Here is a 27,696-nt window from a genome sequence, read left to right as displayed (position 1 = left end):
TTTTTCTTAGCTTCATGATTGAAAAAATATGTGTATGTGAAAAAAAGAAATTTTTTAATGAAAAGTAAAATTTCAACAAGTATAAAATTCATTATTCAGTCAACAAATATATTCATAAAAGATTCAGAAAGCTGAATGAAAAATGATTATAAATTTTTGATCACCTAAAGTAAACACATTTGATTCAAATATGATTCGAAAATGTGATTGAAAAACTATATTCAGTTTTTGATCATCATAGGTAAGCATATTTGATTATTCTTTTTGTTGGTTTTTATGAAATATTAAAATTTAGTCATTAAAGGACTTCAAAAATGATTCCAAAAAGTGATCGAAAAATGCTTTTTAGTTTTTCATCATCAAAAGTATTCATATTTCATTATTTCTTTTGTTCAATTGTATGATAACTCATTATTTAGTCAGAAAGAGTAATAAAATTGTATTGATATGTAGGGAAATTCAAAATTGAATCACCTAAATGCTGAGTGGGCAGTCGCTTACACGAGTTCGCTTACACTCTGTTCGCAGGAAATAAAAAATATGTTCTTACTTCCCGCTTACAAAGTTTGCACACCGATAGCTGAGGTGCTAGAGTTGAGTTGAGAATTTACCTGCTGTCTGTTTCGTAAGATGTTTCACGTTAAATTACGAGCCAAAGTAGCATACATCCCGTAGTCGGTTTGCATCCCTGTATTTTGCTTTGCAAAACCTTTCACTTTGTCTGCTGGATTTGTTTTGCGTTGCTACATTGAACTCGAATGCCGCGTGCGACATGTAGCAAAACAAATGCCGCTCAATGGCAAATACGGTACATACATGCATGACCAATACGTTGTGCCGGATTGCATCGGCAATGCCATTCATTATCCATTTAAGTTTGGTTTGCACACGGATCAGTTTGCATGTTGGGTCGCATGTATGCACACTATTGAGAGAAAAGGATAATCCGACTTTGGTTGGTTATCATCGATATGTCACGTTTAGATCATTGAACAGCATTTCTATAGTTTTATTCTTACGCACAGCTAATACAATTACAATACATGAGAGATACTCTTCTTTGACATGTTTTTCCTTAGGTTGTCTATTACATTAACACTACGGAAAATGTATGTTTCTTGGGCAGATTTATCTCAACCATATGGTCCTGTTGGTCAAACCCTCTTGCCCTCGGATATTAATAATTCAGAATATGAGTCTTGTCCAGCTATCTTACTATTTTAGAAGTAATACAGGCATTGTATGCTAAAGGTCTGAGGTCCCATCACAAATTGATGCTTCACTGTTCCTTTTCTTCCAAGGAAACTGCAATTCCTTAGCTTGGACCTCAATAGTTGAGTGCATGGTGAAAACCAAATCTAGTCTGTATATGCTCTTTATTTATGTATTTAAAGGCTCAATATCGCATTTCATTCTATGAAGCCCTCGGACATCTAGAGTTCCTGCAGTACCTACTGCAAATGTTTTGCGTTATTTATAATCCCTTTAAAAAAACTTAAAAGTGCGTTTATTGATATGACCGAGGAACCTAAAAACCTCCTTCGACATCAAGAGTCAATGCAGCCCAGGTTGGCCATCGCCTGTCTATATGTTATGATCTCCGACACCCATGTTAAGGAAACTATAAGTCGACTACTCTTCAAAGACTCCTAACTATTTTGCAATATCAGAAAAACTTATTAATTTGACTTTTTAGTGAAAGTAAGTTGCAGCTCGTCATATTGGTAAACTGCATTACCTCTGTATTTGAGGGACTTAGGCTGAGACCTTACATGATCGCATTTATTACATTACAGACCCATTATTTGTCCATTAAATATTAAAAATTAGCCGCCCCGAAATTTCAATTTTGTCTGGGCAAGACATTCTGTGATGTTGACAGGAGCGACGAATGATGTTTCACTCGCATAATTTCTGAGTAAACTTATGAAAAAATTTATTAAAATTTACCGTTCTTCATAACTTCGTTCTTCACCACCGCGAACGTGAACTTTCAAGCCTACGACTCCCCTCCCAATGGCAGAGGACCACAAAAAAAAATTTAGCATGCAGATGCCATAAACCACAATTAAAACAATGAATGAATGAGCATAAAATACATTATGAGAGGAGTAACGATATAACTATAACGGAGCGTAACATACAGAAAACAATTAGAGGGCCCAAACCCAATAGATATTTGTCGAACACTTTAAGGTATAATGATTAATTCTATGTCTGATTATATTCCAAACCGTCCCTAAATCTTTTCAGAGATTTTTATTTCTCAGGTGATCATTTCATGTGATATTTTAGCGCTGATCCTCTTGTGCCTTGAAAAATATTGCTTCAAGTCTGCAAGAGAAAATCTAATGTATTTTTCGAAATTTTATGGTATCTGAGTTGCATGTTTCTAATATCATATCATCAATTACGGTGAACAAAAAGGGGAAGGAGCAGGGTAGGAGAAAAGGACGAAAGTTGGAGAGATGTGGAAAGGACGGGTGAGAAGGAAGGAATGAAAAATTAAGAGGATTAAAAGAGGGAGGGGATGCAGGGCGGAAAAACAGCGGGAAGCGGAAACCAAAAGGGAGAGATGGGTGGAGGGGGAATTGAAGTGGTTGTATATACTGTGTAGAGGTTGCCGGCGCAATTTATAGCTTCTACGGCCCAATTGCCAGCCTAACCCACCCGTGGCCAATTCTCTTTATTTAGCAGGCGAGGATCTGGCGTTTTCCAGTTCCCCTCTGAGGGAAGGGGTTAAATGACCTATTTCAACATAGTTATATCATATAGTTCCTGCGATAATCGGGCTAGTACCTTAACGGTGCTATTTATCGGAATGTACCAGATCAATACCCATCAACATCGATAAAACTCCATAAAAGTCTTTTTATCGCTACATCAAGAAGAAGAAAAAGTGAAAGACGGAGAGCAAGAAGAAGATGATGAAGTTAAAGGTATTGACGGGGAAAAGGATAAAGTAGTGAAAGAGGAGCCGAAAAAGAACGTATAGTGAAAAGAATGGAAGAGGAGAACTTAGAATAAAGTTTTTCTAAGCAGGGTCGCTTCTCAGCAGTGGTTTGGCAAACACTCCGAGTGTATTTCTGCAATGAAAAGCTTCACAGTTAAAATTTATATTTTTACTAGAAGACCCGGCAGACGTTGTCCTGCCCTAAATTTGGCCAATCTGCATACATTTTAATAAGCTTTTTCCGTCTGACTCTGCCCTGCCCCCTCTTCACTTTTTCCTAATCCTTTTATTCACTCCTCACTCCGTCTTTTTCGCTTCATCTATCTCCATCTTCGTCTCATTCTATCTCTTTCTCAATCTTCTTCTCCTTCTCTCTTTTCTCTTCTATCAATTTCTTCTCATTCTTCTGCATCCCTCTAGGGGTACCCGGGTCCACGTTTTGGCCTATATATCAAGACCCTAGTCACCCAGGGGTATGAAAATTACCCTCTACTAAAGCACTCATCAACAGCTTTCATATCCATATATATGATATCCATATTCTATAAACACACTCTAGGGTTACCCGAGCCCACGTTTTGGCCTATATCTCGCGACCCTAGTTACCCAGTCACCTATCTTATATTTCAAGTTAGATCAAACTACACACGGGGAGCAAAACAAATTCAAAATCGGTTCAGTAGTTTAGGAGTCCATTCGCCTCAATTGTGTGACACGTGTTTTTTATATATTAAGATATGTCTTGCAGGAGTCGGCGTAAAACATGTACATAGGTCCTGTCCCGCCAATTAAAAGGAGAACGGCGCAAGCTGGAAAACAAGTTTGGCCTAAAATCTCTTTTTTTTGGAATATACATTTTATACCCGTTTCCTGATGTCATATTTGGTTTATGATTTTAGACATTTGACTTTCTCTACTCATAGTCATTGGCATCTTACTTTGTGTCCACTCCAAACTGCACGCCTTTTTATTTGCACTCTATTATCTATAATCAATTTTCAATTTTATCCACACCCTGTACTTTTCTCCTCATTTTACGTTTTAAAACACTTATTGAAAAATTATGCGCCCGCCCTTGTTCCTTAACGCTTGCAACGGAAGTGGGGGGCAAATTGAACCTATGTACATATATGTTAAAAATACAAATGCACATACATATTTACAAATGAACATGCCACATGCAACGCTTGGACTTGCCACGTTCACGTTGTGCAAAGTACGCAGACGCACAGCCAGACAAAGAACGGGACGTAAAAGCAAAAAACCAAAAACAAGTCAGACGAGATGCTGTAGGTACTATGTGTGTAGGTATACGAGCATATGTACATATGTATGCATACGTAAGTAGGTAGGCCGAATTGTAATACGGCTTACCGGCTGCCGGCTGTTTGTACTGTTGTTGTGCCCTCAGGATGCATCTATACTAGAATTCACAAACATATATGTAGATGCACATTAGCCTGTCTCACTTTCGTTACAAGAAAAATATGGTATTTTTTATAACCATTCCTCATCATCAGGTTTTCTCTCTAAATTGCATGTTCGATTTTAGGCCTCCATATAAACTCAAGCCAGTCTTCTCTTTTTAGCTAAATTTGCCGCCAATTTAAGTCTAACTTACTTAATTGGCGCTTAAGCATTTAAACAATTATGGCCATCCAACAAGATGCGCCAGTCGTTTCTTCGCTGGGTCATGCCAAAGGAGTCGGGACCGTCCCCTTCATCTGCTTCCATAGGCGGGTTAAAAATACATTCTTACTCCAATTTGAGTCACGAAGGAATTTTAAGTCATTCATTATGGCATTTGGTAAGGTGTAGGTTTCCTGCTTGCTTAGTTCTTGCTGCAATTAGCGCAAATGTGCCGTTTTGATATACTATATCCATCCCGCCGAGCTAAAATATTTCAAAAGGCTTCCAAGCCTAACATCCTTATAATAAGTTCAAGAGACCTTAATAAAATACTTTTACTGTGCGCTAAATAGTCGCATAGTAGTTGCTGCCTCATTTCCCACGAGCCCGAAAGAGTGCAGTTGTGACAGGAAGTATTGTATTCCAATCCCACACATGCCACATAAACACCTATAACCCGGTGCTGACAAATATATGTATGTAAATAGCTCTTGGTGCGTTCCAGGAGTGTAAGGACTCACTAATTACTGCATTCAGATTTCATTATATCGTTGCTGCTATAAGAAAGGATGGATGGACTGTTACCGACAATATTTGTATCCAGTAATGCTTTTCATACCTCCTTAATACTAAAAATCTCGGATTGAAGCACGCTCACTGAGTTCAGGAGACGTTTTCCAGGTACATTTCCGGTAGTGAAGCACACATTCCCGCCACGTTTCACAAGCCATTTAAGGTCCGTATGCTAAAACTGAGTCGTCGAATCCTGGAACGAACTCAAAATTTTTTCAATGCCGCCTTTCAAGAGGCAGCAAACTAAAAAGTTGTGTGGTAGTGTTCCAGAATATGCTGGTGTGCGTATGTACACTAATCTGGGTCGATTTGTTTAGACGAAATTTAATCGATATCGCGCAAAAAAAAACTGTTATCGCCAACGTGTTTACAACAGTTTTTGAAAAAAAATATTTTTTGGGTTTTGGGGAGTGTTTTGGTCGAACAATTGACCCTTTCGGCATTTTTTTTCCAGGCTCGAAAATTATTTTCTTGGGTATGCGTAAAGGAACTTTTTTTCCTAAGCCCAAATCCTATCGAAAAATCGATGGCGCGATATCGGTTAATAAATCGACCCCGTCTAATGTACTCCCTTTCCGGAGTCCGAACCATCGAAGCCCGAATACTGCATTTTAGCACATTACTGCTCAGTAAATTGTGCACGGTAGAATATCTAAGTCGTTAGTTCTCTCAGCTGATCCCACTTTTTGATAAGCATTAACCCGTTGCAATCAACACTTTGTAATAAGCTTTTGTTTCAGAGGCACTCTAAGTACAACTTGGTATTTATGTCCTAATGGTGAAGAGCACCAGGTCTGCCTGGGACACCCAAATCCTTTGGTATCCGCCCATCCACTAAGCCTTAACCTCACTCCTGCTGGGTTGACGAAATATATTGTCTGCAGCACAAAACCAAAGCTGTGGTGACAAGACACCGCTCTATGGAGTCATTCTTCTCGTACATGCTGTAACCCTACTAATTCTCATGTTAGTGTTTATCATTCTGGGCTACAGGTCCGTAAATATCTAGTTCCAAATCGGATCTGAATGTTTACAAAAATCATGAAGAGCATATTTTATTGCTTGCCGTACGTCATTGAAGGCTCGAGATAACCAACCTAGGAAGGTAGGTTAATTTTCGAATACTTTTCGCAGCAAACGACGAACCGGTTTTTAGGGAACAGACCACAGTGGACACTCTCCAATTAGAAGAAATTTGATTTAGCAGAGCAGGGCTATCGCAGCATCGATAGACGAAATCTATCCGGACTTTGGGAGACGTGGAGTGCTCACGAGAAAATTTCTCCGGATTATGTTCATAAAAATGCATCTTGTTTATCTGCTGCACCCTAATGCAATATACTGACGTACATAAATTAAATGTATGCGATATGTACATATTATGATGAATTCCAAGTCTGACAAGAGAGCAATACCAATTTTTTTAAGTATATTGAGTAATATAGCAATTAAAAGTAATATGCACTCAAATGCATTGCAATTTCTTGACAATCCAAAACTCTTTAAGAAGATATTGCTGAAGCAAAGAAGAAATAAGAATTTCCAGAGAAAAGACTACGAAAGTTAAAATCAAAATTTATTAAATGGAAAACAGGAAAAACAAGATTCGCCCACCGTCAGTTTTGGCTGCAATTGCAGCAGCAACGCCCAGCATCAACAAGTTTGTATCTAGAAAACCATGTTCGCTTCGTACGTTAGATGCTGCACGCGCCCAAGTGACAACAAGTTTATATGTATATCGAATTTTCTTGATCTTTTTATATACCATAAGTACATACATATGTACATAGCTGGTGTACATGCATTAAGAAAACAACTGCAAGTAAAAAACTTCTGTGCAGATAGTTTATTGAACTTTTCGAATACACATTCAGAAGCTTAACAGAACAGAACCGATCGCACACTTTGGATTGCTTTCTTTTATAGCTGCGCCATTGCAATTATGCAGCTAACAACACAGATTTCGTTTGATCGAGAAAGAAAAGCTGGGAGAAGTACATCGGAACTGACGTACACTGAAAAAAACTTCGGCGTATAATAAATTATATTCCAGCGTCAGCCATACTGAGGTTCATAGGTGGAGATCTGGTCCAACCTCAAGTCATGCATTTATTGGCGCCCTAGGTTTCAGTTTTCTTTTGCTGCTCCGGCATTCTCGAGTTCTCCGAGATATTTGATGAAATTAACAGTTTCTGGAGCTCCTCCTTCTTTTTTTCTTGTAGCGATAAATGTATTCCCCCGAATTTACACTGAAAAGATTTTCATGGCGGAAGTGCACTCGAAGTGTTTGCCAAGCCACTGCCGCATTGAAAGCAATTTTTCTAAATTTGAACCCAAGCCCATCACACCACGGCGGCCTTTCACATATTTGTTAAGCGAACAAATTATTCATCAATCAAAAGCTATTTTGTCACGCAAGAGTTTCGATGCATTTCCAGAGACAATTCAAAAGCTTTTTAATAATCTTGTTTCTGAAAATTTTGGAGATGTCTTTATATATGAGCCGGTGCAAAGTTTCAACCGTCGCATTACTAGCCGTGTTTTTTAACACGCGCGTATACGTTTCGTTTGCGCGTGTTAAAAAACGCCTATCTTCGCTTAGATAATGCTTAGGAGACCCATCTAGCGGCTGTGGTAAAACAACTAGCTACAGCAACAGGGTGTACCGAAAAGCGGAGACGCAACGCGCTGATGGCCATAGGGTATAACATATAGCTGAATCAGTTGCGATGAATTGTGGACACACATATAATACATAGAATTAGTGTACAGGGTGAAACAAAGACACATATTTCAGTTACATCTGAGTATAATGCGTATTGAAATTTAGTAGGACAAAATTTATGCGCAGCAATTTCAGAGGTGTATTTATAGTTTGTCTCTTAGCAGTCAATATAAAGTTTAAGCGTAAACGGATATACGCGTGTTAAAAAACACGGCTACTATCAAATATTTAACTCAGCTTAAGTTCAGACATACAAACATGTAACATGAGTGTGAAATTCAAAATAGTCAATACCAATTTGCTGGTATAGCATATTATCAACACCGACGATGCATAGATGAGTTATTAATTTGTTATCTAAGGGTTACAAATTTGTTATCGATAACAAACATTATCGTTGTTATCGATGTGATATCGGTCGGTTATCGATACATTTTTATAACATACCGATAATTTTCCGATGAAATTATCAAAGAACCACTCGAAATTTTTCGTAAACAAATAACTTTTCCAATGCAACTCGATAACAAAGCAATAACTTTTTGATATTTTTTGGATTCTTAGTCAATAAAGTTCCGATAATAATAACAGCCTAGTGACTTTTCCTATGAACGAATAAATTGTACGGAACCCTGCAAAAATTATTCCGAAATAGTCCCCAAATGTTCCCTAATACATCCCCAAAATGATCTCGAAATAAATTCTAAAACAATCCCAAAAAAACCCCAAAATAATCCCGAAATTATCTCAAAATGTTCTCGGAATGATCCCAATACTTTTACAAAACTGTCTCGGAATGATCTCACAAAGATTCCCAAACACAATTTTGGTCGCAAAATAACAGTTTTAACAAGTAAATGTGTCTAAGTTCGGGTGTAACCGAACATTATATACTCAGTTTGATCTTAAATTGCACATTTCATTGCAGATAAATTACTTTTCAACATAACACGTGGCACCGCCCGTTTAAAAAAAAATGTCTCCCCAGTTCCTCTTACAATAAAACTTGATAAGTGAAACATCATTGATGCAAAACTATTTTTTGCTAAGTTATAGCTTATTTTATACGTCCACGACCCTTTAAAAATTTTTTTGTATGGGCGTGGTCGTTAACTGATTTCGTTAATTTTTCTTCAAAGCATTCCTTATAGTGAAGGCAACCTCTCTGCCGAATTTTGTTACGATAGGTTTAAAGATTTTTGATTTATGATTAATAATATTTGTTAAATTGATTTTATCACAAGTGGGCGGTGCCACGCCCATTTAAAAATTTTTTTAAAATTTTTTTTCGATACTGATGATTTTGATATATGGAAGTCTATACTTATGTCGATTCCTTTATACCTGTACAACCAATCGTTATCCAATCAAAGTTAATATACTCTGTTTGGAAAGCACGCTGAGTATAAAAAACGTTTGGCCATTGATAATCCTAAACGTTCTCAAGGATAGTGGGAAAACATATGAAATTATTTTCATAAATTAATCACAGTGAAAAATCGAAAAAAATTCAAAATATTTGAGAAAGCTTTTTTTGTGGTTGGAACTCGGTTGTTATCGATGATAAACGAAATTGCTTTTCTTGGTTAACCGTTAAATCCAATCTGTGGTGTTTGCTAATCAAAGCGTGCTTTTTCTTACCCTTTGATTAAAAAAAAGGCATTTCGTCTCCTTTTACGGCTTTCGGTTGTTTGAAAAGATTTTTCTAACGAATAGTATTTTCTTCTTGTTCATCCTGTTTTACTTGTTGTTGGTGCTTATCGCAAGTGAAAAAGCATAAGTGGTGTAAGTAAGTACTGCGTATAAAGAGAGAGCCTTTGAACTGCTGTTTTATAGTTTTAGAAATACATCACTATACACAAGATCGTCTCGAACACCCCAATGACTTGATTTTATTACTCATAATTCTAAGTTTCCGGGAATTATCAAGGCTCTCAGCCAAACCTAAATACTTTTTTTTTATTAGAAACATAGTATTTATTTTCAGTGTATTTTTATACACAGCTTTGCTCTCAACATAAAACTATTTATTATAATTACTATTCATAAAAAACTGTCATTCAAAAACCAGACAAATACCTTGCTATCGTAGCTCCCTCGTCGCATTCCTCTTTTGCGCTTCTTTCACTTTTTAGAGGTTGAAGAACCTGTAGCTGTTATTATACTCAGCTGAGCAGAGCTCACAGAGTATATTAACTTTGTTCGCATAACGGTAATCCGTAACGGCATAAACTAATCGAGATAGATATAGACTTCTATATATCAAAATGATCTGGGCGAAAACAGAAATTAATTTAGCCATGTCCGTCCGTCTATAAACGCGATAACTTGAGTAAATTTGTAAAATAAACGAAATCGGACTACAACCACGCCCACTTTTTCGATATCGAAAATTTCGAAAACCCGAAAAAGTGCGATAATTCATTACCAAAGACGGATAAAGCGATGAAACTTGGTAATTGCGTTGACCTTATAACGCAAAATAGAAAATTAGAAAAATTTTGGACAATGGGCGTGGCACCGCCCACTTTTAAAAGAAGGTAATTTAAAAGTTTTGCAAGCTGTAATTTGGCAGTCGTTGAAGAGATAATAATGAAATTTGGTAGGCACGTCACTCCTATTACTATATGTGTGCTAAATAAAAATTAGCGAAATCGGATCACGAACACGCCCACTTTTAAAAAAAAATTTTTTTAAAGTAAAATTTTAAAAAAATGTAATATCTTTACAGTATAAAAGTAAATTATGTCAACATTCGACTGCAGTAATGATATGGTGCAACAAAATACAAAGATAAAAGAAAATTTCAAAATGGGCGTAAGTTCGTCTATAATACTTTTAATGCCATAAGTCGAACAAAAATTTACCAATCCTTGTGAAATTTGGAAGGGACATATACTCTATGACGATAACTGTTTTCTGTGAAAATGGGCGAAATCGGTCTAAGCCACCCCCAGTTTTTATACACAGTCGACCGTCTGTCCTTCCGCTCGGCCGTTAACACGATAACTTGCGCAAAAATCGATATATCTTAACTAAACTTAGTTCACGTACTTATCTGAAGTCACTTTATCTTAGTATAAAATATGGCCGAAATCCGACTATGACCACGCCCACTTTTCCGATATCGAAAATTACGAAAAATGAAAAAATGACATAATTCTGTACCAAATATGAAAAAAGAAATGAAACATGGTAATTGGATTGGTTTTTTGACGCAAAATATAATTTTAGAAAAAACTTTGTAAAATGGGTGTGACACCTAACATATTAAGTAGAAGAAAATGAAAAAGTTCTGCAGGGCGAAATCAAAAGCCCTTGGAATCTTGACAGGAATACTGTTCCTGGTATTACATATATGAATAAATTAGCGGTACCCGACAGAAGACGTTCTGGGTCACCCTGGTCCACATTTGGGTCGATATCTCGAAAACGCCTTCACATATACAACTAAGGGCTACTCCCTTTTAAAACCCTCATTAATACTTTTATGGCGGCCAACGTGGTGTGATGGTAGCGTGCTCCGCCTACCACACCGTATGCCCTGGGTTCGCACCCCGGGCAAAGCAACATCAAAGTTTTAGAAATAAGGTTTTTAAATTAGAAGAAAATTTTTCTAAGCGGGGTCGCCCCTCGGCAGTGTTTGGCAAGCGCTCCGGGTGTATTTCTGCCATGAAAAGCTCTCAGTGAAAACTCATCTGCCTTGCAGATGCCGTTCGGAGTTGGCATAAAACATATAGGTCCGGTCCGGCCAATTTGTAGGGAAAATCAAGAGGAGCACGACGCAAATTGGAAGAGAAGCTCGGCCTTAGATCTCTTCGGAGGTTATCGCGCCTTACATTTATTATTTTTTTTTTTATTTTAATACTTTTAATTTGATACCCATATCGTACAAACATATTCTAGAGTCACCTTGGTCCACCCTTATTGCGATATCTCTATAAGGCGTCCACCTATAGAACTAAGGCCCACTATGTTTTAAATAATCATTAACACCTCTCATTTGATACACATGTCATACACACACATTCCAGGGTTACCCTAGGTTCATTTTGCTAAATTGTGATTTTTCCTTATTTTGTCTCCAAAGCTCTCAGCTGAGTATGTAATGTTCGGTTACACTCGAACTTAGCTTTCCTTGCTTGTTTTTAACTAACTTTTTTATATCTTCTCTTCTTGCAGCAAATTCTATACCAAAACAAAAGCCATTCGAGCGTGTTAAATCAACTTGCGTATATCGGTTTCAAGTGAATTGTGCTGAAGAAAGGTAAGAATATATTAAATAACAAACCAAAACAGAAATAAAATCGATAAAAAACTAAAAGTCAAACCTTAGAGGGGATCCCAATGTGAAAGAACATTCAACAGTTGTGTTTTTTTTTTTGGAATATTTTTTGTATAGAACGTGGTTGCAGTCACGCAGGTAAGAAAAAAATAACAAAGAAGAATAAAAGGCATTAAAAATAATTTTTGGGCTGCATTACAACTGTTTAGATTTCTCTTTAAGGTGCCACTTTGGCTTACACAACTACCATTTTCTACATGAAAATGTATGCGTAGATAATCGTAAAAGTATTTGTTTGTTATATATGTATATAAGAGTGCATACATATGAACGTATACTAAGAAATTGCTTTTAAGTACAACAGGTCCAATGGCCAACTACTTGATGTAGCAACAAGTTGCCAAATATTGCCAACACATTTGTATGTATAAAAACTTGTTTTACCAGGAGGTAGACGTTGCTTTTAGGTCTTATGCCCAGCTGTACTAATACTCATGGCATTAAATCTAACTTTGTTCTACTAATAGTGAATTGCAACATCTAATTCAAAGTACATACATACATATGTATATCAGATCGAATTTGCTTTGTAAAAAACTGAAAAATGTCAATTGGTAGAGCAACATTATCACAGCCTAGAACAATGAGGATGGTTACAATATTGCCCTGGATTGCCTATAGTTCTATATAAGAACTTTTCCAATATACATACGTAGATAACTTGGCTATATGCCGCTAAAAATTCTGCATCAAAATAGCTGACCTCTGACAATTTTTATTGGAAAAAGGAGGGTCATAGCATTGCCCTTGAATAACTGCTGTTGAGGGGGCATTTTCAAGCGCCTTAGAAGGTGGCCTTTAAGACACGTAGTAAAAATCGAACGAATATGCGCACTATAATGTTTTCACTAAGAAGGACTTCATTTCTAAGACAAAATACAGCAGCAACAGGAAGTTTTTTCCAGTACATTCAGACGCACCAGATGGAAAAGTGTACCGTCAGAAACTAAATCGCCACGTTGCGAACCCAAAAGTCCATGCAGACAGCTTGCAAACCACATTCGGTCAAATGGCTCTCGTTATCCTGCAAGAAGCATTCCCTGACTTCAGGTTCAATTTACAAATGTGGGCTAAAAGATCTGCGCGCTACTGCTGTGGCCCATATGATTCTCCAGCGAGGTCAGGCAATTCCAGACCACTATCGATCATATCCCAGTGGTGCTTAGAGCTTCAAGCATCTCATCCACCGCATCCGAAATCGTGCAGCTTGGACTTGCGACTTGCATCAATCTCCTAACATAGCTTAGAATTTACAGAGAGCTGAACCTAACATATTTCTGGAGAAGTGTAATGTCGCACTATTTTTTCTCTGGAAGCATATCTCCTACAAATGGCTCTGAGAGTATTCGAGAGAAAAGTTCGCCCAAATAATCATCGCTTTATGCGCGTTCCAAATGTTTTTACCTACAAAAGTTAATGTTAAGCCCACAAAGATAATTGCATTTAAGTCTCATACCTATCTTCTAGAGGCCGTCTTCTGCGAATGAACGAAGATGCTCCATTGCTGTTGTGAAAACCCTAAAAACTATCCCTTTGCACCTGCGGACTTTAAAAGACGCTTCCGAGAGGCATGCCTTAACTCGGGAATATTCCAAACCCTTAAAACGTTGTAGTGAAGATATTTCGCCTCAAAAGCTGGTGTTATCGATTCCCTCCAGTTGAAGGGCAGGAATTCGAAGGTCGCCATTCCATGCTGCTTATTGGCTAAGAGTAGGTCCGCGGTGACGTAAGGGAGCATAATTGTATATAGTGCGAAACTGACGAGAAGAGAATTATCGGAAGCTATGTTACTTCTTCACCAGCTGCTTTCGCAGCTTGCATGCTTCCATGTTTCTGGAATGATAAAAGAGAACAAAAGCAAGTTAAAGGCATGTGTCAGGATGCTGTGTAATTTGGTGGCAAAAGGTGTTCTCGAATATTTTTGGGTTGCCAAAAGCAATACATTTTTAAGTACATAAATACTTGACGCAATTTACTTCCGAGGGGATTTAGGCCGAGCTCTTCTTATAGTTTGCATCGTGCTCCTTTTTGAGCTTTCCTAGTAATCGCAGGAACGTGATCATCATGTTTTATGCCGACTCTGAACGGTACCAGCAAGGATACATTTTCAATGAGAAGCTTCTCATGGCAGAAATACAGTCGGAGTGCTTGCCAATTGCCAAACCACTGCCGAGTGGCGACACTGCTTAGAAAACTTTATTGCTTTTGATAAAACTTGTTTATAAATTTGTAATTTGCTTTGGCTAGAATTTGAACCCAGCACCGTCTGTATGCTAGGCGAAGCACACAACCACCACGGCGGCCACTAACTTTATGGTATGGAGAAGAAAAATTTCAGTTTTTCTATTTACTCCGTGAATGTTGATCGACCATCCGTTAGATTTCCGGCTTGAGTTGCCTTGTAAGTGAAGCTTTAATTATTGATCTTGCGAACTGTCGCCTCCACCAATATATAAAATTTAGCTTTACACGGCTTAAGCTATTAGTTGAATAAGTATTCCAAGTTTAAAGGAAGTTTTGCCTTGATATCTTGAGAGCGAAATTCACACCTGTATATTAGCTGACACTAATAATCTAATACCTCTAAAACTACAGTATGACACTTAGCTTCAATGAAGTTATTACCAATTTAAAAATTGGATTTAGATATTGATCTCGCAATTATGGATAGCTTCAGGGGGTTAAGGCGAGACACATCCTCATATGTGTGTGCTTGTATGTGTAAAAGCGAATTTAATCCAAGAAAACTGTTTCTAAGTCTATTTTTGTTCCTCTGGATAATTCTTTGCGCAATTTGGCTTACTAAAAGCCAGTATGTGCATGCACAAGTTGGAAATGAGCTGATGAGTGTGTGTTGATGTTAAGCCGCACACACACACACAGACATATTAACCGTCAACGGCAAAATCACTCAAAGCAAAGTTAGCACCGCACTGATTTGCTTGAAACTCAAATTGAGAGCCATTTTCTTACAGCTACTCTTACAAATGAATATACCTACCTATGCGTATGTATGTGTGTTTGGTGGTTGAGTACGAATCAATTTCAACACATGCATACAGGCGCGTTAACTCTAATAATTAGAGTCGAATTCAAGCCATTAAGTGAGCATTCATTGGTCGCTGAGAAGCCATCAAGCCAAAGCACATTGGCACAAAGCAAAAGACCAGAAATGTCAGTATGGATTTGACATTTGCCAGTTTTACTTTGGTTTTCCTTTCGATTCTGACATTCGGTTTTGCTTTGCTTTTGACGTTTCTTCTATCACCATATCAACGTGCCCATCGTCTCCGTCTGAGTTTTATGAGTTGTGTATTGTGCTCTTATTGAGCTGTCGTTTTGTTTTATTGTAGAATTTCATAACAAATTTTTTAACTACGAACTTTTGTTACAAAGTGCATTGTTATTGCTTTAAAATATTTTTTAATTAATTGCTGTTAACCTCATCATTAATCTTTTGTTTTGTTTTGCTGTGGTGGTTTTGGTGTGGCTAAAATTAAAATCATCTAAACATGTTGCATACAAACAAACTCATCCTCCAAGTTTTACTTATCGCTGTCGCTTTTTGTGGCACAGCTGTGGCTATTAATTGTTATGTGTGTGATGCCTCCGATACCCAAACTCCATTCCAATGTGGCGAATGGTTTGAACGTTTCGATGATCCAGATATACAACCAGAAGATTGTTCCAACGTTCATGATGCCAAATATTGTATAAAGCATGTTGGCCGTTACCAAGGTGGCATTGGTGCTAAAAGATTTTGTTCATCCAAGGATTTGGGCAATTATTGTGATTACGTGAAAAATAAGGGTGATCGCATGGATTATCGTTCGTGTATTTATACCTGCAGCTCAGATGGATGCAATGGTGCAAATGGTGTAATGGCACCAGCGTTAGCTGTGCTGTTGGTGTCGGTGCTATTGGTCAGATTTTGACTTTTTAAAGCGGCGTTGCCTAAGCATACAAATTAGTTGATAAATAGGTTTAGAATATTTAATTGTAAAGTGCCTTTTCGAATTGACAAATATTTTGTACAAAAAAGAGTTTAAAATAAAATTCGTACACAAAAATTAAATTTATACAAAAAAAAAAAACAAAATTAAAAACATTTAATTTTATTCAACGGGACTTATTGTTGGTTTTTTTCTTGTATTTTTTTTCTGCACCCACTTAAATTTGCTTTTCTTATTTGTGCCTATTACTCTCAGTGACGTCATTCTATATAAAATGCTCACAGTCCATAGTTTTTAGTGTACTAAGGCCCGGTTTTTCAGTCCAAGTTGAAGTCAGTTTGTCAGCTAAACTACGCTTAAACTTATTATTCAGTTTTTCAGTCTACTTTAACTGAAGTTTAAGCTGAGCTTAAGTGACCGATCTGCCAGGGCTAAACTATAGTTAACTGATAGGTATTTGCATTCGTTCGAAATGGCGTCGAATATACTCAACAAGCATTTGGGCTTGAGTACCATTAGAGCTCATATTGATAACTAGGCATACTTCTAAAATCTCTCTGTTTCGAAACAGTGGCTCAACTCGAGAATCATAGCGTACTCAACAAAAGAGCGATTTTTTTTGTATAGCAAAAAATGCTATTACTTAAGTTGAAAAAATTTAATTAACAACTTGTGGTTCTCTAACTCGACTCCAATGTAAAATTCCAAAATATAGTATTTTAACGAAAATAAAATAAAATATATAAAATTTATTTGTGATTAATTACGCTTAATTACTGCTATCAACCAGGTCTTTATTTCTCACAATAAAGAGCTGTTGGTTTTGGTGCCACCACCTTGGAGATTTTTTTTCAACTCCACCTCAACTCGATATCCAGTGTAGGATATCAACTGGAGAAATGTGTTGATTCATTTGAGAACTGTACATTTCTCAATATCTTGAAAGCTGGATAATATTGGAAAATATTAATGACGTTGGAGATCAACTCGAAAACTCTTAATTTTAAAAATTTAAAAATTCTCAAAGGTTGGCAGTGATCGGAAAATGAAGTTAGATATCAACTCGAGAACTATCTGGCATAGAAATAATTAAATAATGATTTTGGATATCACCTCCGGAACTAGATATAAACTTTGCTTGAGAATTTTTTTTCCATGTTTGTTGGGTAAACAAAATCCAGCTGTTGCCGTATCTACACATTGCCACACAAAAGAGCCAACCCAAGGCGGCCTTAAACTGTGGCTGTAAAACTGCTGAGTAGGTTAACTTGAGCTTAAATTTGACTAGAGTTTAAGCAAACTTAGTTTAAACTTAGCTTAACCAACTACTGCAAAACCGGGCCTAAGCCTAGCCTCAATACTCAAGTACTCAAAAACAGCGCTATTCCTCTCTCTCTCTCTTCTTATTACTAACAAATTAAGCCAATTTGTTGTGAGATAGTCTCAATCTGGCTATCTCTTGCTTTATGCTTTAAATTTTTAATATTGGTTTGCCTTCATACATAAATATTTTGCCTATTAAGCTTTTGTAACTATGTATGTGTAACAGGGGCGGTAGTGATTATGAGTTTTATTTTAAATCAAATTTTTAATAGTTAAAGTTTTCCAATTTCTTTATTTTACCGACAAAAAAACAGTAATATATCTCACGATTTACTAAAAATATCTTACATTTGATCAAATTAAAGTTAAAAATATAAAAATAATAATTGTTCTTTTCTGAGCAAAAAAAGTTTTTCAGATAATAGAAAACTAAATTCTTTGTATTCACCTTCAAAACAGGACCATTCGCATTTTTTATTTGCATTTATTATAATATTATTTGCTGTCCCTGGTTTGAAATACTTTTGTGAATACTTTATCTCTTTTAATTGGCATAATCTTTAATTATTTGACCATTTGACCTCCAGTAACAAATTCTAGATTGTTGTTTCAATTATCATACTCATACTGGCGTCCTTCGAAGTCTATTCGTCACATGTAATGGCACTACTAATAGCACTACTCTTAATATAGCAAGCGGTGCTTGACTCAATTACAACAGGCATTAAGTTCATTTGATGATGGATGCTGCTGCAATTAGACTTAAATATACACGATGTTGGTTTCCGAAACCCTTCAGCTGTAAATCCGATTTGAAACTACTTCCAGCCAAAAAAAGATAACAAAAGTACTTTATGAAAATGATTATTACCGTTACTATTCTTATAACAGTACAGTAGGAAGTGCTTGAATGCTTTAATGACAGTGACCATGAGTATACCGTACACGTTATTAAAAGGCAGCTATTTCAAAAATCTGGAACTTTAAAGTTATGTGTACCTCCGGGTATCCCAATTCAATACTTTTCGAACTTTAATTTAATGATCACTGAGAAATAGCATAGTAATAAATACACCGAAAAAGCGAATAAAATCAACAAATCAGGTTTAGTATTCTTAACTTAACAGTTATTCAATAAAATTGACGCGATTATTGTTAATTGAAACGCTTTTTTTGTCAAATGAACAAGCTTGTATGGTCATTTCAACAGAAGAAAAACTGTTGATCTCAAGCTAACTTTTTCTCCACATGCAACAAAATAATTTTCTGGACCGGGATCAGGTTCTGGCCCCGGATTTGGTATTGGCCTACCCGGTGCAGGAGAACATGGGGCAGTTCCGCTGCAAGGAACTGCTGTGAGAATGACAATTTGTGGGAGGGATGCAACAATTTAAATGGAGTTACACTGAAATGATAGTCCTTGGTCGGGAAAAATCCCGAGTCGCTCCGATACATAGAAGCGGCTGCCTTGGGAAGCGACAACATCTCAAGCTATCAATATTCTATAAAAATTACAGATTATCGGTCAATCCAACTGATCTTAAGAGAAATCCTCTGTAATATCAACAGCTGTTGTTATATTTTAACAGTTTTCTTTGATATTTTTTTACATAGATAATTGTTAGTTAATACACCAAAGCAAGACGGCCACCGTATAGTGATGGTAGCGTGCTACGCCTCCCACACCGAGGATCCTGGTATCACGGCCTGGAAAAAGCAACACTAAAATCTTTATAAACAAGTTTTTATGTCTGTATTTTAACAGAGCTGTGGCTTACATTTGATGAACCATTTTTTATGCTGATTTGACTGTTATAACGGTTAATTCAGAATCAACAATTTGTGCGAAGTTGATTCAACAGCTTTTTGCGATGGATGAAAATTGACAGAAATAGATATCGGTTCAATTGACCCGTAATTAGGTTGATTTTACGTGTTATTTTCTCTCAGTGTAAAAAAGGCGTTAGTAACAACCACCCTTGAAGTGCAAAGGTGTATGTCCAGAAAACAAATGTCTCCAAATTAACTACACCATTTCCAGTTATAAATCCGAAAGCGTCGTATGGAAATGAGAATAGTCACTTGCAAATGAGAAAGTGTCAAATGAAATGCTGAAAGCGTCTATTGTAATTGAGAATAGTCAGTTGTGAATAAGAATAGTAAATTGTAAATGCAAAAGCGTGTTTTGGAAACGAGATTTATCTTGGCTCGTTCGCGCACACCAAAACTGAGTCGTTTAAATAGGTTTCCCTGCTCTTCCCATCTGTCAAAAACTGACCCTACTGAAGCCGCACATTTGCTCATACTAAATGGGCCCCCTTGTCGTTCGATCGCGCCTAATAAATGAATGGCTTGCTACTACATGTGACACTTTCGTATATACCTTTCTCATTTATAACTGACTATTCTCATTTTCATATGTCGCTTTCTCATTTGACGCTTTCTCATTTCCAACTAACTATTGTCAAATACAAATGCCGCTTTCGCATTTTCATTTGACGCTCTCTCGTTTACAAAAGAGTATTTTCATATCGAATCGATAGCTTTTCGATAAGACATTTTTTTGATTATCAATCGATAACTTTTCGATAATAAATCGATAAAACGCAAAAAAAAGGTTAGACACTTTCTGAAATAGACAACTCTTCGATATCATATTTATAATTCTTTGTTACCATATCGATAAATATTCAATAGCTTTTCGGTAAGTGGATTAATTTTTGATAAAAAACCGATAACTCGTCGAAAAAAAATCGTTAGCTTATTGATGTTGTTTTGTAGCGATAAATACACTCCCCGAAGGTTTTGCGGAGTGTTAATGATGTCGATGGTAGTTTGCCGGATATAGATCCGGTATGTTCCGGTAACAAGCACGATTATGGTACCAGCCCGACCATCTCGGGACCGAATTGATGTGACCACATTGCCTCTTCCTTGTCGTCATCCCCTAGTTCCATGAGCAACTGTGGGTTGCCAGAGCCTCGCCTGGTAAATAGTTATGTTGGGAGATGATTTGAGGTTTAACAACCAGTTGCACAATCTCCACTTAAACAGTCAGCAGCATCTTCATTTAGCCTCTTATGTATAAGATATCGAAATTTTCGTTTTCTCCATACCTATGAAGCTTCGCCTCTCAATTAAATTTAAGGAAAAAGTGTTGACAGAAGACCGCTGTTTGACTAGTTTCGGGTATTCACAATAGATTTTTGCGATTTGTTCTACAAAATATTCACAATTACCGATTTAACCGGGGGTTGGTCGCCCTGTATTGGTGAATACAAAAATGTCAAATGAAGCAATGTGGCATCCTCCAGGTGAAATCTAACTTAACTGGAGTGGGTGAACACTCTCCTAAGAGTAATATCTTGAGGGATCGTTAATATTGTTTTCATGGGGCATCAGTGTGGCAGGGCGTATGTGTAACCAACTGACATGCATGAAGGAGCTATGAATTGACTTCCGTTTATCTTATAGATGTCTTATAAACTTCTAGAATTATTAATTAGGTTAATATTATAAAAATAGAATGCAAACCGCGTTACATAAGATATAAAAAAGATCTTACCGCCGTGGTTTGGTGGTAGCGTGCTCCGCCTACCACACCGTAGATCCTGGGTTCAATTCCCGGGCAAAGCAACTTCATACATTAAGGAACGAGTTTTATCAATTAGAAAAAAAGTTTTTCTGAGCGGGCCGTCCCTCGGCAGTGATTTGGCAAACACTCAAGTGCCTTGCAGAGTTGGTGTAAAACATGTAGGTCCCGTCCTGCCAATTTGTAAGAAAAATTGAAGGGAGCACGATGCAAAAAAAGCTCGGCCTAAAATGTCTTCGGAGGTTATCGCGCCTAGTATTTATTTATATTTAACCTAAGGTAGAGACTATGATAAAAATAATGTTTCATGCACTGCGTAATTAATATAGAATAAAGTTTTGGTTAAATAAATTTTATTGATTCACAATTGGCAGTGAAAAAATTTATCAAGTTTTGTAACAAAAAAGTAACCAAATTGATATATTTATACTCAGTTGAGCAGAGCTGACAGAGTATATTAATTTTGATTGGATAACGGTTGGTTGTACAGGTATAAAGGAATCGAGATAGATATAGACTTCCATATATCAAAATCATCAGTATCGAAAAAAAATTCGATTGAGCCATGTCCGTCCGTCCGTCCGTCTGTCCGTTAACACGATAACTTGAGTCAATTTTGAGGTATCTTGATGAAATTTGGTATGTAGGTTCCTGGGTACTCATCTCAGATTGCTATTTAAAATGAACGATATCGGACAATAACCACGCCCACTTTTTCGATATCGAAAATTTCGAAAAATCGAAAAAGTGCGATAATTCATTACCAAATACGGATTAAGCGATGAAACTTGGTAGGTGAGTTGAACTTATGACGCAGAATAGAAAACTAGTAAAATTTTGGACAATGGGCGTGGCACCGCCCACTTTTAAAAGAAGGTAATTTAGAATTTTTGCAAGCTGTAATTTGGCAGTCGTTGAAGATATCATGATGAAATTCGGCAGGAACGTTACTCTTATTACTATATGTCTGCTTAATAAAAATTAGCAAAATCGGAGAACGACCACGCCCACTTTTTAAAAAAAAATTTTTTTTAATTCAAATTTTAAAAGAAAAGTTAATATCTTTACAGTATATAAGTAAATTATGTCACCATTCAACTCCAGTAACGATATGTTGCAACAAAATACAAAAATAAAAGAAAATTTCAAAATGGGCGTGGCTCCGCCTTTTTTCATTTAATTTGTCTAGGATACTTTTAATGCCATAAGTCGAACAAAAATTTACCAATCCTTGTGAAATTTGGTAGAGGCTTAGATTCTAGGACGATAACTGTTTTCTGTGAAAAAGGGCGAAATCGGTTAAAGCCACGCCCAGTTTTTATACACAGTCGACCGTCTGTCCTTCCGCTCGGCCGTTAATACGATAACTTGAGCAAAAATCGATATATCTTTACTGAACTCAGGTCACGTACTTATCTGAACTCACTTTGTATTGGTGTAAAAAATGGCCGAAATCCGACTATGACCACGCCCACTTTTTCGATATCGAAAATTACGAAAAATGAAAAAAATGCCATAATTATATTCCAAATACGACAAAAGGGATAAAACATGGTAATTGTATTGGTCTATTGACGCAAAATATAACTTTAGAAAAAAACTTGGTAAAATGGGTGTGACACCTACCATATTAAGTAGAAGAAAATGAAAAAGTTTTGCAGGGCGAAATCAAAAGCCCTTGGAATCTTGGAAGGAATACTTTTCGTGGTATTACATATATAAATAAATTAGCGGTACCCGACAGATGATGTTCTTGATCACCCTGGTCCACATTTTGGTCGATAACTCGAAAACGCCTTCACATATACAACTAAGGGCCACTCCCTTTTAAAACCCTCATTAATACCTTTAATTTGATACCCATATCGTACAAACACATTCTAGAGTCACCCCTGGTCCACCTTTATGGCGATATCTCGAAAAGGCGTCCACCTATAGAACTAAGGCCAACGCCCTCTTAAAATACTCATTAACGCTTTTCATTTGATACTCATATCGTACAAAATAAATTCTAGAGTCACCCCTGATCCACCTTTATGGCGATATCTCGAAAAGGCGTCCACCTTTAGAACTTAGGCCCACTCCCTTTTAAAATTATCATTAACACATTTATTTTGATACCCATATCGTACAAACAAATTCTAGAGAACTATGGCCCACTTCCTCTTAAAATACTCTTTAATACCTTCCATTTGATACACATGTCATACAAACACATTCCAGGGTAATCCTAGGTTCTTTTTACAACATGGTGATTTTCCCTTACTTTGTCTCCACAGTTCTCAACTGAGTATGTAATGTTCGGTTACACACGAACTTAGTCTTCCTTACTTGTTTTAGTTTAATTATATCGATTTAATTTTCTTAATGATTTGAAAGTTTTACCTTCGCAAAAGAAAACCACAAAGAAATTTCATCAGTAATTCAGCAACGTTTTGTGCATAAAAAAACTAACAAAAAACAGACGTTAGAAAAATTACAAAGCAAATCATTCACATACCATACTCTGCCTAGATAATTGTACTGAATTATTATTTTTTCATTACTTGTCGTATTTATATGAATATTTGTAAAAATTGAAAGTTGTCAGCCGCCACCGCAATATGAGTAGCAACAACAACAATTGCCATTGCCTTTATAACCTACATAGAAGTAAATAAGCAGCAACAAATGCTTCATGTCGGACTGTAAAATCGATCATGTAAAATGATCGTTGTTGGCGATGTTAATCAAATGTGATCATACAATGACATTTCAGTTCAATTCACTCCAATTCGCATTTAGGTTGGTGCTACTAAATTGTTGTTGTTGCCATTGCTAGTGGTAGTGTTGGAGCTGTTGTTTCAACTGTAACTGCATTTTTTTGGAGAGCTATATACCTACATTCACCCAACAAAAAATGTGCACCTTATATATCAAACAGACTTGTCAGTTATTTTTGCAAAAAATGTACTAAGCGCTAGCTGGAGATATACAACCCTGATCCCTATACAACCTTCACCACAGTCATTCCGCCGAGAGAGGAGTGGGGAAGAGGATGGGGCAGGGATAAAATGCTATACAGTGTTACTACGGTCGGGGGTGTCTGGGAGTGCCTGACCTCGCTTGCGATTTCACTGAACTATTTATAATTAAGATTATCTGGGTCCCTGGTCATAGTGATATTCCGGGAAACTGTCAAGTGGATCTCTTAGCCCGCATCGGAACAACTGAACCGGATGAAGATGGCTATAGGGGGTCAGAATATACCCGCTTTAGGTATGCCTGTGGTAAGAGGCGACTAAAATACCAGATTCAAGGGGCTGTGTAGCGCAACCCTTCAGGTTGCCAGCGCAATATATAGCTTCTCCAAACCCAATTGTCAGCCTCACCTATCCGCGGCGAATCCTGTTTGCCTAACAGACGAGGCTCTGACGACCTCAAGCTCCTCATGGCACTTGGGGGTGGGGAGGGAGGGGATGACCTGAAGGTTTAATGTGGCCACATAAATCGTTCCCGCGATGGTCGGTCTAGCACCTTAATGGTGCTGTGGTACCGGAGCGTACCGGATCTGTATCCGGCAAACGACCATCACATCGATAACACTTTGCAAAGCCTTCGGGGAGCAACCTTATCGCTACAACAACAACAACAACAACAACAACAACAAGATGGCTGTAGGAATCTCGGGATTCCGCTGGCCACCTGTTGTTTGCTCCTCCATAGCTGGAACTCGAGTGAGCTCAGCAAGCGTTGGGCGGACACCATCTCTTGCAGGGTAGCAAGGTCCTTCTGGCCGAAAGTGGATGGCCGACCACTGCATTGGCGTTTTGACAGGGCACTATCCCATGGGTATCCATGCGGTACGTCTCAATATATTGGAAACTCCATCCTGCTGCAGCTGTATGGAGGATGATGAGGTGGAATCATCAAATCACTTTATGCTTGATTGCCCAGCTTTTGCCAGAACAAAGCGAAGGTACTTCGGTCGCGACTCACTTGGATCTCCCGAGGATTTATCCAAGGTTGAAATCGGCATTATTCGTAATCTTAGCGTTGCTACCCAACGATTCTCTAAGTAGCAACATCTACGTCACCGTTATTTTATTTTATTTTATTGTATGTGGTATCACAACGGACCTTCATATTGTCCAAGTGAGCTTCTCCTATCAGGGTAGCTACCACCAAACCTAACCTAGCCTAGCTGGAGATAGAGAACTCTTTAGTGTGAGCTTGATGAGGAAAGGATAAATTGTAATTTTGGGCCTAAGTGCACTGGTGCACGCACCGGTGGCCACTCTAACCTAACCTAACCAACGTTCTGCTGGTAATAATTTCAACGGCAAACATTCAATCCATTATCTTTGATGTTAGTATTGCGCTTACACGATTTTCTGCAGTGTTTCTACATATACATAAGCAGTTGTATATTTATACACATAGATATGCATATATGTACATACATCAGGACATGTTGAGGCCGTTAGTTATATTGCTCTTAACTAAGCAAGTGAGGCAGTGAAAATAATATTACCCGATGAGGGAATCCACCTTATTTCTTCTTTCAGAGGGTCCTTCAACTTTTTAAAGTATGTACAGACAGATGTACTTAACCGACTGTGGACAAGACCGATGGTGATACGACGCATTCCATAAGCGCGTTTAATACAAATGCTAAATTGTTTGGCGGCTTCAGCGCCAAAGTGGGCATTACGCCTCCATGACAAAACAGGTTCATCCGGCTACATGACCGACCCCCGGTCTTAAATAAATAATCAAATCAAATATGCCGCGGTAGCCGCACTGCATTCCTCGAGTATTTGAGGGAAGCTAGAAGTCAAAAAGCTGCAACTGCAACAGACTGTCTCTAACTTCGCAACTCGGTATCTCAAAACGTTCTCTAAGAATACCACTCCACTCACGGAATGAAAGAGCAGTGGGAGCATATCTCTAAAGCCCTTCGCACCACAGCCAAGGAGAAAATTTATACCGGCGATCACGAAACTAGAGAGTAAAGAAAAAAGCTATGGCAAAAAGACGTGGTTGCAAAAAGCTTGAACTCCTAGAAAACAGGAAAACTTGTGCCCTGCAAGTCACTTATGACGCAAAATTAGGGAAGCTGAAACCATGAGATTTATAGACATTTACTAGCTGGATATTCCCGTTCCAGTTGTAAAAACCAGGTGAAAGACGATGTGAGCTGTTCTTCTCTTGAGTCACTGACGTAGTAAGAATAATTAACGGAAATGAAAAAAAAATTTCATTATTCGTCTTAATAGACTACTATTTAAAAAAAGTAAGGGAATTCCATAATGATTTGGGTAAGTTTATATAAAAAAAGCTTAATACAAAAGCAGGTTTACTTGCTCTTATATCTATAATTGCCCAATTGATACATTCGTCTGAGCAAAGTCAAAAGATATCAATATATTGCTATGTATATACAGCAGCAAATATAAAAATAGCAGTGACAATTATTTCAAATTTCGTCAATTAAATTCATCACATATTTATTTTCGATATTGTAAGTAAAAACTTGTATGAATTTTATAACTGAAACTATGCAAACCAATCTCAATCGTACGAGCTAACAAACAAAATATGTACTGTTCAAAGAATAAACTATGCAAAGAAGTCAATGGGGAAAAGCTGCAAAACAACAAAGGCATAGCTTTGGCTGAATGAGTTTTTAACAATTCAACCATCGAAGGAGTGTGGCTTCGAATCCTACTCCCGGAAGAAAAAGCTTTGAAGAGATTTACAAATTATAAACGAAGCAGCTGCCGATATGTGCGTTCTGATTTCACGTTGTTTTAATTTTTGCCAATTTATTAAATCAATTTCAAAAAGATTTTCTAAAATATTCGTAAATTAGAGAAATTTTTTACGAAAATTTCGACCCTCTAATTTGGAATTCGTAAAGTTTTTTTTGTAGGCAGTTTTCTATCTAAATCAATTAGTTTAACAAAGTACAAGGTGTAGTTCCCTCGAGATTTGATTTTGTATTTGATAATTTTTGTTCCTAGGGTATTTTAGACTTTCTGTCATATAAATAAAATATTTTTAAAAAAATGTTTAAGTTAAACGGTTTTATTGAAAACAATACTTACATGAAGTAATAATAATACTAAAAGCTAGAAAAATAAGTAGGTAGGTCGTAGGTACTAGTCATCGCACTCCTCATCAATCTAGGGCGTTGATCAGACAATTAAATGGGCGCGTGAAAGTTCTAAAAATGTGAGACGTAGCATAATGCCCTAGATTGATGAGGAGTGTGATGACTAGTACCTACGACCTACCTAATTATTTTCTAGCTTTTAGTATTATTATTACTTCATGTAAGTATTGTTTTCAATAAAACTGTTTAACTTAAAATTTTTTTTAAATTATTCTATTTTGAAGTTTTTAGCCTTTATTTAATTGCCTATTATTTCTCATTCTATTTAGTTCATTTAGTGACTCATTATTACAAGGACTCTTTCCTGACAATTTGTTACAATCTAAGTTCTCAATACATTATCCTTCCAAAGACTTTACTCGACTCTGCGCCACGTATGCTTGCCCCTCCTTCAACTCCAAAATATTTCGATGTCACTTCTGCCGGACTGTATGTAATATTTGTTC

At 37.1% G+C, this 27,696-nt stretch overlaps 2 protein-coding genes across 2 annotated transcripts in view; both read left to right on the top strand.

Annotated features, from left to right (window-relative positions):
- LOC137250944 (uncharacterized) overlaps nucleotides 1-27,696 on the top strand; it is a 366,851-nt gene that overhangs the window by 127,547 nt on the left and 211,608 nt on the right. The window contains exon 3 of the mRNA XM_067784698.1: nucleotides 12,063-12,147. Coding sequence (XP_067640799.1) covers nucleotides 12,063-12,147 — 85 coding nt within the window. The remainder of the gene's footprint in view (nucleotides 1-12,062; nucleotides 12,148-27,696) is intronic.
- On the top strand, nucleotides 15,454-16,331 carry bou (boudin). The gene has a single exon (XM_067780045.1). The coding sequence runs from the start codon at nucleotides 15,738-15,740 to the stop codon at nucleotides 16,158-16,160; it is 423 nt and encodes a 140-aa protein (XP_067636146.1). The 5' UTR covers nucleotides 15,454-15,737; the 3' UTR covers nucleotides 16,161-16,331.

The sequence above is a fragment of the Eurosta solidaginis genome, chromosome 4 (genome assembly GCF_040869045.1).
Source record: "Eurosta solidaginis isolate ZX-2024a chromosome 4, ASM4086904v1, whole genome shotgun sequence".
NCBI lineage: Eukaryota > Metazoa > Arthropoda > Insecta > Diptera > Tephritidae > Eurosta > Eurosta solidaginis.
Note: the sequence above shows the minus strand (reverse complement) of the source record. Positions and strands in the feature narration are given on the sequence as shown.